The 15,875-nt window shown below is 48.5% G+C and overlaps 1 protein-coding gene across 3 annotated transcripts in view; it reads right to left on the reverse strand.

Annotated features, from left to right (window-relative positions):
* Positions 1-14,703: 14,703 nt before the first annotated feature.
* Positions 14,704-15,875, reverse strand: part of LOC100425924 (POTE ankyrin domain family member B-like) — a 29,121-nt gene continuing 27,949 nt past the window's right edge. For 2 of the 3 annotated variants that reach the window (XM_077949106.1, XM_077949105.1), the window contains exons 11-13: positions 15,662-15,782; positions 14,860-15,006; positions 14,704-14,751 (exon numbers count right to left, since the gene is read on the reverse strand). In XM_077949106.1, the coding sequence (XP_077805232.1) occupies positions 14,704-14,751; positions 14,860-15,006; positions 15,662-15,782 (316 nt within the window). Of the gene's footprint in view, positions 14,752-14,829; positions 15,007-15,661; positions 15,783-15,875 lie in introns of all 3 variants that reach the window. The other variant, XM_077949104.1, reaches the window with a different exon arrangement.

Genomic DNA, 15,875 nt, shown 5'->3' on the forward strand with positions numbered 1-15,875 from the left:
TGCTCTGAGTGAACTTGTCCTGCCTGGGTCCAAATTTTACGCCTGGCCAGGGCCACAGAAATCCTAGGAACTTGGGTGAAAATCCTGGCTGCTTTCTGCACTTGAACATAAAGTCCTCCTCAAGACGGCCTGTGATCTGCCTCTTGGCAATGAAGAAGCCCGCAGTGCCATCTGAGCCCTGAGGAATTGACTGGAGCCCTAAAGGCAGCCCACACCCTACTCCTGAGCCTCCTGCTCCTTTTCTCTGTGTGGCTCCATTTGTAAGACAATTGTTGCACTGAGGCGTGTGCATGCCAGGCAAGGCCAAGCTGGCTCAAAGAGCAACCAGCCAATTCTGCAAGGGTGTGCCAGGAGCCGGTGGATCAGCCACCAATCTCACTTGCTGCCGGTCAAGGTACTTCATTTCTTCTACCCTAGTGGCAAGGCCTCAGTGTCATCTGCTTTTCCTCGGGCCTCTGTTCCATCTGACATCAGGTGGCAGCCACTCAGTCTGTTGGAATCTGGCCATCCCTGCTTCCTTGAGTGGGTGAGGTTGGTGGCTGCTCCACCTGCTCCAGGGGCACCCTTGCAGAGGTGGCTAGTTGCTCTTTGAGACAGCTTGGACTTCCCTGGCAGGCACAGGCACAAGAATCCAACACTGATCCATGTGAGCTTGTCCTGCATGGGGCCAAATTCTAAGTCTGGCCATCCCTGCTTCCTTCAGTGGGTGAGGTTGAAGGCTGGTCCAACTGCTACAGGAGCTCCATTGCAGAGGTGGCAGGTTGCCCTTTGAGCCAGCTTGGCCTTGCCTGGCATGCACAGATTCGAGGTACCGACATGTTGCTCCGAGTGAGGTTGACCTGCCTTGGGCCAAATTCTAAGTCTGGCCAGGGCCACAGAAGGCCGAGTCTCTTGGGTATAAATCCTGGCTGCTTTCTGCACTTGAACATAAAGTCCTCCTTAAAACGGCCTGTAGTCTGCCTCTTGGCAACAAAGAAATGCCATCTGAGCCCTGAGGAATTGACTGGAACCCTAAAGGCAGTGCAAACCCCGCTCCTGAGCCTGCTGCTCATTTCCTCTATGTGGCTCCATGTGTAAGACAGTTGTTGCACTGAGGCTTGTGCATGCCAGGCAAGGCCAAGCTGGCTCAAAGGGCAACCACCCACCTCTGCAAGTGTGTGCCAGGAGCCGGTAGACCAGCCACCAATCTCACTCACTGCTGGTCAGGGTACATCATATCTTCTACACTAGAGATAAGGCCTCAGTGCCATCCGCTTTTCCTCAGGCCTATGCTACATCAGCCATCAGGAGGCAGCCATTCAGGCTGCAGGAACCTGGCCATCCCTGTTTCCTTCAGTGGATGACGTTGTCGGCTGGTCCAACTGCTACAGGCGCACCATTGCAGTGGTGGTTGTTTGCCCTTTGAGCCAGCTTGGCCTTGCCTGGCATGCACAGACCCCAGCTACTGACATTCTGCTCTGAGTGAGCTAGTCCTGCATGGGGCCAAATTGTAAGTCTGGCCAGGGCCACAGAAGGCCTAGGCCCCTGGGTGGAAATCCTGGCTGCTTTCTTCACTTGAATATAAAGTCCTCCTCAAGACGGCCTGCGGTCTACCACTTCACAATGAAGAAGCCTGCAGTGTCATCTGAGCCCTGAGGAACTGACTGGAGCCCTAAAGGCAGCGCTCACCCTGCTCCTGAGCCTGCTGCTCATTTCCTCTATATGACTCCATTTGTAAGCCAATTGTTGCACTGAGGCTTGTGCATGCGGGGCAAGGCCAAACTGGGTCAAAGAGTAACCAGCCACCTCTGCAAGGCTGTGCCAGGAGACAGTGGATGAGCAACCAACCTCATTCACTGCTGCTCATGATACATCAGTTCTACCCTAGATGTAGGGCCCCAGTGCCATCTGCTTTTCCTCAGGCCTCTGCTCCATCAGCCATCAGGTGGCAGCCACACAGTCTGTTGGAATCTGGCCTTCCCTGCTTCCTTGAGTGAGTGAGGTTGGTGGCTGCTCCACCTGCTCCAGGGGCACCCTTGCAGAGGTGGCTGGTTGCTCTTTGAGCCAACTTGGCCTTGCCTGGCATGCACAGACCTCAGGTACCAAAGTGCTGCTCTGAGTGAGTTTTTCCTGCCTGAGGCCAAATTCTGAGCCGGGCCAGGGCCACAGAAGGCCTAGGCCCCTGGGCGCAAATCCTGGCTGCTTTCTGCACTTGAACATAAAGTCCTCCTCAAGACGGCCTCTGGTCTGCCTCTTGGCAATGAAGAAACCCGCAGTGCCATCTGAGCCCTGAGAAATTGACTGGAGCCTAAAGGCAGCCTACACGTGGCTCCTGAGCCTGCTGCTCTTTTCCTCAATATGACACCATTTGTAAGACAATTGTAGCACTGAGGCTTGTGCATGCCAGGCAAGGCCAAGCTGGCTCAAAGAGCAACCAGCCACCTCTGCAAGAGTGCCTCTGGAGCAGTTGGAGCAGCCACCAACTTCACTCGCTATCGCTCATGGTACATCAGTTCTACCCTAGAGGTAGGGCCCCAGTGCCATCTACGTTTGCTCAGGCCTCTGCTCCATCAGCCATCAGGTGGCAGCCACTCAGTATGTTGGAATCTGGCCATCCGTGCTTCCTTGAGTGGGTGAGATTGGTGGCTGCTCCACCTGCTCTGAGCGCACCCTTGCAGAGGTGGCTGGCCTCTCTTTGAGCCAGCTTGGCTTTGCCTGGCATGCACAAGCCCCAGAAACAGACACTGCTGCATGTGAGCTTGTCCTGCGTGGGGCCAATTTCTAAGTCTGGCCATCCCTCCTTCCTTAAATGCGTGACGTTGAAGGCTGGTCCAACTGCTATAGGCGCACCCTTGCAGAGGTGGCTGGTTGCTCTTTGAGTCAGCTTGGCCTCGCTTGGCAATGCACAGACCCCAGCTACGGACATTCTGCTCCGAGTGAGCTTGTCCTGCCTTGGGCCAAATTCTAAGTCTGGCTAGGGCCACAGAAGACCGAGTCCCTTGGGTTCAAATCCTGGCTGCTTTCTGCACTTGAACATAAAGTCCTCCTCAAGATGGCCTGTGGTCTCCCTCTTTGCAACCAAGAATCCTGCAGTGCCATCTGAGCCCTGAGGAATGGACTGGAGCCCTCAAGGCAGTGCACATCCCGCTCCTGAGTCTGCTGCTCATTTCCTCTATATGGCTCCATTTGTAAGACAATAATTATACTGAGGCTTGTTCAGGGCAGGCAAGGCCAAGCTGGCTCTAAGAGCAACCAACCACTTCTGCAAGGGTGTGCCAGGGGCCAGTAGACCAGCCACCAACCTCACTCGATGCTGCTCAGGGTACACCATTTCTTCTACCCTAGAGGTAGGGCCCCACTGCCATCTGCTTTTCCTCAGGACTCTGCTCCATCAGCCACCGGGCAGCAGCCACTCAGGCTGTTAGAATCTGGCCATCTCTGCTTCCTTAAGTGGGTGTGGTTGTCAGCTGGTCCAGCTGCTACAGGTGCGCCCTTGCAGAGATGGCTGGCTGCTCTTTGAGTCAGCTTGGCCTTGCCTGGCATGCACAGACCCCAGCTACCAACATTCTGCTCCGAGTGAGCTTGTCCTGCCTTGGGCCAAATTCTAAGTCTGGCTAGGGCCACAGAAGACCAAGTGCCTTGGGTTCAAATCCTGGCTGCTTTCTGCACTTGAACATAAAGTGTTCCTCAAGATGGCCTGTGGTCTCCCTATTTGCAACCAAGAAGCCCGCAGTGACATCTGTGCCATGAGGAATTGACTGGAACCCTAAAGGCAGCGCACACCCTGCTCCTGAGCCTGCTGCTCATTTCCTCTATAAGGCTCCATTTGTAAGACAATTGTTGCACTGAGGCTTGTGCATGCCAGGCAAGGCCAAGCTGGCTCAAAGGGCAACCAGCCACCTCTGCAAGGGTGCGTCAGGAGCTGGTGGACCAGGCACCAATCTCACTCGCTGCCGGTCAGGGTACATAACTTCTTCTACCTGAGAAGTAAGGCCTCAGTGCCATCTGCTTTTCCTCGGGCCTCTGCTCCATCAGCCATCAGGTGGCAGCCACTCAGGCTGTTGGAATCTGGCCATCCCTGCTTCCTTCAGTAGGTGAGGTTGGTGGCTGGTCCACTGGTTCCAGGTGCACCCTTGCAGAGGTGGTTGTTTGCCCTTTGAGCCAGCTTGGCCTTGCCTGGCATGCACAGACCCCAGCTACTGACATTCTGCTCTGAGTGAGCTAGTCCTGCATGGGGCCAAATTGTTAAGTCTGGCCAGGGCCACAGAAAGCCGATCCCCTGGGTTGAAATCCTGGCAGCTTTCTTCACTTCAACATAAAGTCCTCCTCAAGAGGGCCTGCGGTCTCCCTATTTGCAATCAAGAAGCCTGCAGTGCCATCTGAGCCCTGAGGAATTGACTGGAGCCCTAAAGGCAGCCCACATCCTGCTCCTGAGCTTGCTACTCGTTTGCTCTATATGGCTCCATTTGTAAGCCAATTGTTGCACTGAGGTTTGTGCATACCAGGCAAGGCCAAGCTGGGTCAAAGAGTAACCAGCCACCTCTGCAAGGCTGTGCCAGGAGACAGTGGATGAGCAACCAACCTCATTCACTGCTGCTCATGATACATCAGTTTTACCCTAGATGTAGGGCCCCAGTGCCATCTGCTTTTCCTCAGGCCTCTGCTCCATCAGCCATCAGGTGGCAGCCACACAGTCTGTTGGAATCTGGCCTTCCCTGCTTCCTTGAGTGAGTGAGGTTGGTGGCTGCTCCACCTGCTCCAGGGGCACCCTTGCAGAGGTGGCTGGTTGCTCTTTGAGCCAACTTGGCCTTGCCTGGCATGCACAGACCTCAGGTACCAAAGTGCTGCTCTGAGTGAGTTTTTCCTGCCTGAGGCCAAATTCTGAGCCTGGCCAGGGCCACAGAAGGCCTAGGCCCCTGGGCACAAATCCTGGCTGCTTTCTGCACTTGAACATAAAGTCCTCCTCAAGACGGCCTCTGGTCTGCCTCTTGGCAATGAAGAAACCCGCAGTGCCATCTGAGCCCTGAGGAATTGACTGGAGCCTAAAGGCAGCCTACACGTGGCTCCTGAGCCTGCTGCTCTTTTCCTCAATATGATGCCATTTGTAAGACAATTGTAGCACTGAGGCTTGTGCATGCCAGGCAAGGCCAAGCTGGCTCAAAGAGCAACCAGCCACCTCTGCAAGAGTGCCTCTGGAGCAGTTGGAGCAGCCACCAACTTCACTCGCTATCGCTCATGGTACATCAGTTCTACCCTAGAGGTAGGGCCCCAGTGCCATCTACGTTTGCTCAGGCCTCTGCTCCATCAGCCATCAGGTGGCAGCCACTCAGTATGTTGGAATCTGGCCATCCGTGCTTCCTTGAGTGGGTGAGATTGGTGGCTGCTCCACCTGCTCTGATCGCACCCTTGCAGAGGTGGCTGGCTGCTCTTTGAGCCAGCTTGGCCTTGCCTGGCATGCACAAGCCCCAGAAACAGACACTGCTGCATGTGAGCTTGTCCTGCGTGGGGCCAATTTCTAAGTCTGGCCATCCCTCCTTCCTTAAATGCGTGACGTTGAAGGCTGGTCCAGCTGCTACAGGCGCACCCTTGCAGAGGTGGCTGGTTGCTCTTTGAGTCAGCTTGGCCTCGCTTGGCAATGCACAGACCCCAGCTACAGACATTCTGCTCCGAGTGAGCTTGTCCTGCCTTGGGCCAAATTCTAAGTCTGGCTAGGGCCACAGAAGACCGAGTCCCTTGGGTTTAAATCCTGGCTGCTTTCTGCACTTGAACATAAAGTCCTCCTCAAGATGGCCTTTGGTCTCCCTATTTGCAACCAAGAAGCCCGCAGTAACATCTGTGCCATGAGGACTTGACTGGAACCCTAAAGGCAGCGCACACCCTGTTCCTGAGCCTGCTGCTCATTTCCTCTATATGGCTCCATGTGTAAGACAATTGTTGCACTGAGGCTTGTGCATGCCAGGCAAGGCCAAACTTGCTGAAAGAGCAACCAGCCACCACTGCAAGGGTGTGCCAGGAGCCGGTGGACCAGCCACCAACCTTACTCGATGCCGCTCATGGTACATCAGTTCTACCCTAGAGGTAGGGCCCCAGTGCCATCTGCTTTTCCTCATGCCTCTGTTCCACCAGACCTCAGGTTGCAGTCACTCAGTCTGTTGGAAACTGGCCATCCCTGCTTCCTTGAGTGGGTGAGGTTGGTGGCTGCTACACCTGCTCCAGGGGCACCCTTGCAGAGGTGGCTGGTTGCTCTTTGAGCCAGCTTGGCCTTGTCTTGCATGCACAGACCACAGGTACCAAAGTACTGCTCCGAGTGAGCTTGTCCTGCTTAGGGCCAAATTCTACGTCTGGCCAGGGTAACAGAAGGCCTAGGCCCCTGGGTGGAAATCCTGGCTGCTTTCTGAACTTGAGAAGAAAGTCCTCCTCAAGACAGCCTGTAGTCTCTCTCTTGGCAACAAAGAAGCCCACAGTGCCATATTAGCCCTGAGGAATTGACTGGATCCCTAAAGGCAGTGCACACCCTGCTCCTGAGCCTGCTGCTCCTTTCCTCTATGTGGCTCCATGTGTAAGACAGTTGTTGCACTGAGGCTTGTGCATGCCAGGCAAGGCCAAGCTGGCTCAAAAAGCAGCCAACCACCTCTGCAAGGGTGTGCCAGGAGCTGGTGGACCAGCCACCAACCTCACTCTCTGCCGCTCATGGTACATCAGGTCTACCCTAGAGGTAGGGCCCCAGTGCCATCTGCTTCTCCTCAGGCCTCAGCTCCATCAGCCATCAGGTGGCAGCCAGTCTGGCTGTTGAAACCATCTCTGCTTCCTTGAGTGGGTGAGGTCAGTGGCTGTTCCACCTGTTCCAGCCACACCTTTGCAGACGTGGCTGCTTGCTCCTGGAGCTAGCTTGTCCTTGCCTGGCATGCATAGACCCCAGCTACCACCATGCTACTCTGAGTGAGCTTGTCCTGCCTCGGGTCAAATTCTAAATCTGGCCAGGGGCACAGAAGGCCGAGTCCACTGGGTGGAACTCCTGGCTGCTTTCTGCACTTGAACATAAAGTCCTCCTCAGGATGGCCTGTGGTCTCCCTCTTTGCAATGAAGAAGCCCACAGTGCCATCTGAGCCCTGAGGAATGGACTGGAACCCTGAAGGCAGCGCACACCCTGCTCCTGATCCTGCTGCTGCTTTTCTCTGTGTGGCTCCATTTGAAGCACAGTTGTTGCACTGCAGCTTGTGCATGCCAGGCAAGGCCAAGCTGGCTCAAAGAGCAACCAGCCATGTCTGCAGGGATATGCCAGGAGCAGGTGGACCACTCGTCAACCTGACCCACTCAGGGAAGCCGGGAATGCGTGTTTGTACCATGCATTTCACTGCAAGTACCTTTCTCTGCAGTTGGTGACCTAGGTTTTCTTCTATAGGTTTTTTATGGTTTTAGGTTTTGCATTTAACTCTTTAATCCATCTTAATATAATTTTTGTATTAAGTGTAAGGGAATGGCCCAGTTTCAGTTTTCTGCATACGGCTAGCCAGTTTTCCCAACACCATTTATTGATAGGGAATCCTTTCCCCATTGCTTGTTTTTGTCAGGTTTGTTAAAGATCAGACAGTTTTAGTTGCATGGTGTCATTTCTGCGGTCTCTGTTCTGTTCCATTGGTCCATATATCTGGATTGATATGAGTACTACGCTCTTTTGGTTACTGCAGCCTTGTAGAATAGTTTGAAGTCAGGTACTGTGATGCCTCCAACTTTGTGCTTTTTGCTTAGGATTCTCTTGGCTGTGTGGGCTCTTTTCTGGTTCCATATGAAATTTAAAGCAGTTTTTCTAATTATTTGAAGAAAGTCAGTGGTAGCATGATGGGAATAGCACTGAATCTATAAATTACTTTAGGTGGTATGGCACTCAGGCACAGAAATGTCCTTGAGTAGGGCAATACCATTCAGGACATAGGCATGGACAAAGTCTTCATCGCTAGAACACCAAAAGCAATGGCAACCAAAGCCAAAATTGACAAATGGGATCTAATTAAACTACTGTGTCTGCAGAGCAAAAGAAACAATCATCAGAGTGAACAGGCAACCCACAGGATGAGAGAAATTTATTGCAATCTCTCCATTTGACCAAGGGCTAATATACATAATCTACAAAGAACTTAAACAAATTTACAAGAGAAAAACAAAGTACCCCATCAAAAAGTGGGCAAAGATATCAACAGACATTTCCCAAAGAAGACATTTATGCAACCAACAGACATGTGAAGCAAAGCACATCACCACTGGTCGTTAGAGAAATGGAAAGCAAAATCACAATGAGATACAATCTCATGCCAGTTGGAATGGCCATCATTAAAAAATCGGGAAACAATAGATGTTGGAGAGGATGTGGAGAAAGAGGAACACTTTTACACTGTTGGTGGGAGTATAAATTAGTTCAACAATTGTGGAAGACAGTGTGATGATTCCTCAAGGATCTATAACTAGAAACAGCATTTGACCCAGCAATCCCATTACTGGGTATATACCCCCCAAAATATAAATCATTCTAATATAAAGACACATGCACACATATGTTTATTGAGGCACTGTTGACAACAGCACAGACTGGAACCAACCCAAATGCCCATCAAGGATAGACTTGATAAAGAAAATGTGGCATATATGCACCATGGTGTACTATGCAGCCACAATAAGGGATGAGTTCATATCCTTTGCAGGGACATGGATGAAGCTGGAAACCATCATTCTCAGCAAACTAACACAAAAACAGAAAACCAAACATCACGCCTTCTCACTCATAAGTGGGAGTTGAACAATGGGAACACATGGACACAGGAAGGGGAACACCACACACCAGGGCCTGTCAGGGTGGGGAGCTAGGAGAGGGATAGCATTACCAGAAATTCATAATGTAGATCACGGACTGATGGATGCAGCAAGCCAGCATGGCATGTGTATACCCATAAAACAATCCTGCATGTTCTGCACATACACCACAGAACTTAAAGTATAATTTTAAAAAAGGAAATTTGCTTTTAAGTAAACTTTTAATCATAGAACTTTAAAAAAAAAATCCTTTTGAATCTTTTACTACCACATCATAGCTTGGACAAACTGCTGATATTTTAAAAGTAACACAAACATCAAACAGAAAGAACTAGACTTAGGAACCAAACTCAGGTTTCTGTAGTTAACAGGCAGAATCTTAACACTGGGTCACCAAGACTACTCCTTCAGCCTGGCCTTGGCTAGCAAAAGATGGCCTTGTTATGTAGGTGAGCCCGCTTATGTACAAACAAAAAAAATAAAAATAAAAAATATTTTCTGATAACTGGAATTTTTTTTTTCATTTTTGCAGCCACAGGGCTTTTAGCCAATTCAGATGCCTTGCTCCCCACAATTTGGAACATTCCCTTGGATTTGACCAAGTCAGGAAGAGATGGGAGAAAAGTGAAACAACAACAATAAAACCCCAAACACAAACACACACAAAGAATTGAGCAAAACAAACAAATGCACCATTTATATGATTACTGAGTGTTCTCATGGTAAGGAGAAATTAAAAGTAGCTGGTGGATAATCTTAAATTTTAGTCATTAGAAAAAATTTTAAGACAAAAGTCTAATTCAGTTACTTACCTGGAAATAAGGCTCAGGCTGGTGATCGTTCTCTGCCGTCTTAGAAGCTGGAAAAAACTGACACTCACCTTTCCTGTCAGAAGCAAGCCGAAACTCAGGAAAGGAGGTGCCTGCTCTCCATCGCCATGGAAGCAGGAAAACTTGCCTTCGTTGTTGGAAATGAGTAAAACTTCAGAAAAGGACTTGTACAGCAAAATCAACTTTAGATCTCAACCAAATTTTGGGAGATCAGGAACTCTCTGCAGGGGAGAAGCTCCCCAACCTCAGCAAATTATCCTATTGGTTTGGGCAATAAAGATAGCTCAGGTTGGTATCAATCAATAATGAGATTTATCAAAGGTCAGGACCACCTTTGTAATCTCCTTCTTTTTTTTCTTTTCTTTGAGATGGAGTCTCGCTCAGTCACCCAGGATGGAGTGCAGTGGCACGATCCCAGCTCACTGCAAGCTCCAACTCCCAGGCTCATGCCATTCTCCTGCCTCAGCCTCCCGAGTAGCTGGGACTACAGGCACCCGCCACCGTGCCCGGCTAGTTTTTTGTATTTTTAGTAGAGACGGGTTTTCATCGTCTTAGCCAGGATGGTCTTGATCTCCTGACCTCGAGATCTGCCCACCTCGGCCTCCCAAAGTGCTGGGATTACAGGCGTGAGCCACCGCGCCCGGCCCTCTTTCTTTTTTTATCTTTATTGCTATAGTCCGTTTGGTCAGGAACTAGGAGTGCAACACTTGCTTTTTTCTGTTTTCCATTTGATTGAAATATTTTTCTCCATTCTTTTATTTTGAGCTTATGTATGGCACTGTATGCAAGATGGGTTTCTTGAAGACAGCATACTCAAATGGGTCTTGGTTCTTTATCCAGCTTGCCCCCGTGTCTTTCAATTGGAGCATTTAGCCCATTTCCATTTAAGGTTAATCATGGTATGTGTGGATTTCATCCTGTCGTCATGCTGTCAGCTGGTTATTTTGCAGACTTGTGTATGTGGTTGGTTTTTGGCATCACTGGACTGTGTATTTCAGTGCGTTTTTATACTGGATGGTGATGGTTTTTTCTTTCCATATTTAGTGCTTCCTTCAGGAGCTCTTGTAAGATAGATCTGGTGATAATGAATTCCCTTAGCATTTGTTTGTCTGAAAAGGATCTTATTTCTCCTTCACTTATGATGCTTCATTTTGCTGGACATGAAATTCTGGGTTGAAATTTCTTTTCTTTAAGAAGTTGAATATCTTTTCTGGTTTGTCGGGTTTCAGCTGAGAGGTCTGCTAAGTCTGATGGAATTCCTTTTGTAGGTGACCTTGCCTTTCTCCCCAGCTGCCTTTAACATACTTTTTTTTCATTTTGACCTTGGAAAATCTGATGACTGTGTGTCTTGGGGATGATCTTCTCATGACATATCTTACTGAGGTTCTCTGGATTTCCTGAATTTGATTGTTGGCTGTCTGGTTAGGTTGGGGATATTCTCATGAATGATATTCTGAAGTACGTTTTCCAAGTTGGTTCCATTCTCCTCATCCCTTTCAGGTACATTAATTCGTCACAGATTTGGTCATTTATATCATCCCATATTTCTCGGATATTTTGTTCATTGCTTTTCATTCTTTTTTTTCCCCATTCTTGTCTGCCTGTTTTATTTCAGAAAGCCAGTTTTCAAGATCTGAGATTCTTTCCTCTGCTTTGTCTGTTCTGCTGGGTGGTTTTGCACATGAGATGGAGCTGGTGAGACCTCTGCCATCCTTACTCTGTTTGCCTCTCCCAGGGCTCCAGCTTGGGCACACCTGCTTACAGGGCACTCTCGGGTGCCCACACACACTACAATAATTTTCATAATGCCATCACACACAATCACCATGTGACTGCATTATGAAAATTCTTGTAGTGTGATTTACAGCTCTATCAGGTCAGTTATGTTTTTCTCTGTACTGCCTATTTTGTCTGTCATCTCCTGCAGTGTTGTACAATGATTTTTAGCTTCCTTGTATTGGATGACAACGTACTTCTTTCACTCAGTGAACTTTATTCCTACCCATATCCTGAACTCTGCTTGTATCATTTCAGACATCTCAGCCTCAGCCCAGTTCTGAACACTTGCTGGAGAGCTGATGCGGTCATTTGGAGGGAAGGAGGCATGCTGACTTTCTGAGTTCTCAGTATTCTTGCACAGATCCTTTCTCATCTTTATGGGCTTATCCTCCTTCAGTCGTTGAGGTTGCTGACCTTTGGACAGGATATTTTTCTTTTATTATATCTGATGACCTTGAGGATTTGATTGTGGTGTAAGGCGGACTCAGCCAACTGGTTTTGTTTTTGGAGGATTTTAGGGGGCCAACATGCATCTCCCAATTCCTGAACTGTGTGCTTTAACTCTGGGGAACGTGTATTGGGCCCCATCTTTGCTCTCTGGCTCCTCGAGGTTTGGAGTCCACTGCACTGAGGGGATCCAAGTGCGGCAGCTGCAGCGGAATGCTAGCGGATGCAGGAGTCCCTGCCTCCCTGAGAGCGTTGACAAGGGGGTGGAGGCAAGACAGCTGGGGTGTGGGCCAGGGGGCCCCTGCTGACTCTGTGTGCTGTTACACTAGAGGCAGTGCTGGTTTGGGGTGGACTGCTGGCCAGTGCACCTCTGGGTGCCTTCTCTGAGCCCCCCCTCCCCCAAAGCAGCAGTGGTCGCTCAGGATATAAGAAGGTGCCTTTTTCTCTGCACAGCATTACCTCAAGGGTGAGATGTTGACAGGGATGGGGTTTTTGGCTCTGTTCCAACCACAGCTTCGTCTTCAGTGGCAGTTGGTGTGGGTTGGGGTGTGTGCTGCACTCCCATGTGCTATCTGGGCAAGTACAGAAAAACCCACCTGTGTAAACACACACAGCAAAAGGATGTGAGAAGTTTCCATATAAAGGGCTGCAGTATGGAGAGGTGATGTGCAGGCTGGTGCATGGCTGTAGGGGCCACCTTGCTGCAGCTCTCCACTAATCAGGCACGGTCCACTGGTACAGAAGCTATGGTGTGTGCACCCGAGAGTGTCCTGTAAGCAGGTGTGGCCTGGCTGGGGTCCTGGGAGAGGCAAGCTGACTAAGGGGTGCTGAGGTCAGACCAGCCTCACCTGATGTGCAAAACTGCCTAGCAGAGATCAGGTCTCAGAGAACTCTCTCAAAAGTGAACCCCAGCACAGCACAACTGCTCTACACAAACATGGCCAGACTTCTTTTTTAAGCAACTCCCCTTTTTAAAGAAGGTAACTCTTAGACCTGATCTGTGCTGGGCAATCTTGCACATGAGACAGGGCTGGTCTGACCGCAGCACTCCTTAAGTGCTGGGATAAAGTGTCTCATAAGAGCAAGCAGAGCTAGAGAGATAGCTGTCCCTGCCCTCTGGGCTGCATATCATCTGACTTGTTGCTCTACAACTTTGTCTCCTGGAGGCTCCACCCGAGAGAGATGTAAGTTAGCAGTTACTTAATGTAATCACCCCAGGATGGAGGGTCTGTGCTGTGAGCCCAAGTCAGGGTTCCCTGTCTGGTGATGAACAGTGCAGGGTGTGTTGTACCTGTGGGAAATGGACTGGTGTGTTCCTTGGGTCAACTGCAGCTTGTTGGAGGTGTCGATATGGCACTTAGAGTCTTTGCTCCCTTGATATTCTGAGGGAAGCAAGGGCAGTTCCACTGCAGAGGCAGCGGCAGAGAGGATTTCAGTTGCTCCTGGAAGCTCAGTCCAGGGAATTGCCAAGTTGCTACAGGCTTGATAGTTCCAGTGGGGGGCTGGCTGGAGACCCTGCCAGGAGGGCCTACCCATTGAGGAGATATGGAAATGGGCACCCACATAACAGTCTGGCCACTTTTCTGTGGGGCTGCTGTGGTATGCTGGGGGTCCACTCCAGTCCCCAATGCCCTCCTATTTTCCAGTGCCTGAAGGTATCAGCAGTGAAGTCTGCAAAAAGGCAAAGATGATAGCCTGCCCCTTCCTCTGGGAGCTCTGCACCTCGGAGGTATGAACCAGTTGCCAATCTGTACACACCTGTAGGATGTGGCTGGAGGCAAGTTGAGAAGTCCTGAACAGTCAGGAGGAACAGGAACAGGGACTTGCTTAAAAAAGAAGTCTGGTCACGTTTTTGTAGAGTGGCTATGCTGTGCTGGGGGTTCACTTCAGCCCCTGGTTGCCTCAGACACTCTGAAACTTGAAGACTGAAATGGCTAAGTTGTCCAAACGGCAAAGATGACAGTCTGGTCCTTCCCCTGGAGTTCTGACTCAGGGAGGTCTGAAACCTCTGTCAGCCAGAGAACAGCAGTGAAGGTGGCTGGAGACCCTAGTTGAAAGCCTGCACCCAGTGTTTACAAATGTGGTCAGAGACTGACTTAAACACGAGTCTGGCCACATTTTTGGAGGATGGCTGTGCTGCACTGAGACACCACTTCCACCCCTGGTCAGCTTGGGCTCTCCAAAGCCAATGGGCCAGAACGGCTAGGTACCCAAACAGCAAAGGTGGTGGCCCTCCCCTCTCTCTGGGAACTCTGTCCCAGGAAGGTTTCAAATCTCCGTTGGCCAAGGAACACTAGTGGGGGTAGCTAGAGGCCTCAGGTGAGAGGTCCTGTCCAGTGATGAGGAACAGGATCAGGGCCTGCTTACAGAAGCAGTCTGGCCATGATTTGGTAAAGCAGCTGTGCCGTGCCACAGGATCTCTTCTGCCCTTGATGGGTTTGTAGTCTCCAAAGCCCACACACTAGAATGACTAAGTTGTCTGAACAGGAAAGATGGGGGCCTGCCCCATCTTGTCTCTCAGAATTTATCCTGTGTGATGCAGCTCAATGTTTAGGCTGTTAATTTTGCTGTCAACATTAGAGTTGTTCAGAAAGAATCTCACTGTTATCTTTTAGGTTAAATATATGAGAATTCATTTTTTCCTGTAAATAAACCTGTTCATGTTTGTTCTCTGTAAAGAAGTCTCTTTCATCTATTTGACATTGATCACAGTCATGTAGGGCAGTAGTCAGTCTAAAACGACATGATAGGATTTCCATTTCCAGTGTTTCCTAGCTGTGTCTTACATTCTGCAGTTCAGAACTGAGCATTCTCAGCGGTCACAATGCTAAGCTGTCCACTCTACTGAAATACTGATTTTTACTCATGCTTCCTCATTCAATTTTACAGCCTTAAGAAGTTTATCATTATTCTCAGTTGTCAAAATGCTAAGCTGTCCACTGTACTTAAATGCTGACTTTTGTTAATGATCCTCCCTTAATTTTACAGCCTTTAGAAGTTTATCATTCTTTGCTTTCACACTTTCAATTTCCTCCAAAAGTTTCTTTTCCCTTAGCTGGCTCTGCTCTTTTATTTTGTCTACTTTCAGTCTCAGCATGGCAATTTCTTCCTGCAACATGCGATTTTCATGCAAGAGATCTTTTTCTTTCTTATTGGTAAGAGAAACCTAAGTAAACAAAGGGAACTTTTAATTAGCACTCAAGAGAATGATATATGATGATTTCTTCTGAAATTAAAGTATGACATTTATATTTGTATAAGGAAAGAATTCCCATAGTGGATATTTAACTGGAAAAAAGTTGGACAAAACTTCAAATCTAAAAATGTGTAAATTCCAAAAAGTTGAAATACTTATTTAAAGACCATGAAAAATAAGTCACTAGAGGATTTTTAGAATTTCAGAATTGGAAAAGCCTTTCTCTGAATTATAAAAAACACAAATGCATAAAATATAAGATTAATAAGCTTGAGTATATTTTTTAAATTGGGTTTATTCTCTGATATCTAATCTATCAACCACACCATTGTAAGAACCTTAGCTATGCATATATTTGGACAGAAGCAATTTCTTAAAGTTCTTTAAGTTCCTTTTTCTGAAGAAAGTTTTATCAATATACTACTTTTCTAATATTTTTATAGTCAGTTATAAGAATTGCATTTATTCATAACTGTTTAAGCATTGTACCCTTCCACAATGTACATGTAGGCATCTAAACATTGCACTTCTGTTTTAAAAATCCTGTGTGCTTTCCAAAATACATAAAGTTGTCTTTTAAATAAATACACATATTAAAACATTTGAAAATGACTAAAGAAAATACCTCAGAATTCATTTTCTTTTCAGCCACTTCCATCTGCTCTTGTTTACCAGTCAGAATCTCTTGTGATATTCCAGCATTCTGTTCTTCCGAAACTTGCTTCTGGGTATCATTTTGTTCATCACTAGAAGAAATTTTGATTTTCATGAAATACTGGAGGTGTCTCTAAAATGATCTACAGGGCAACATGGTGCCATCAGATGTCATTCACACAATG

The sequence above is a fragment of the Macaca mulatta genome, chromosome 10 (genome assembly GCF_049350105.2).
Source record: "Macaca mulatta isolate MMU2019108-1 chromosome 10, T2T-MMU8v2.0, whole genome shotgun sequence".
NCBI classification, from domain to species: domain Eukaryota; kingdom Metazoa; phylum Chordata; class Mammalia; order Primates; family Cercopithecidae; genus Macaca; species Macaca mulatta.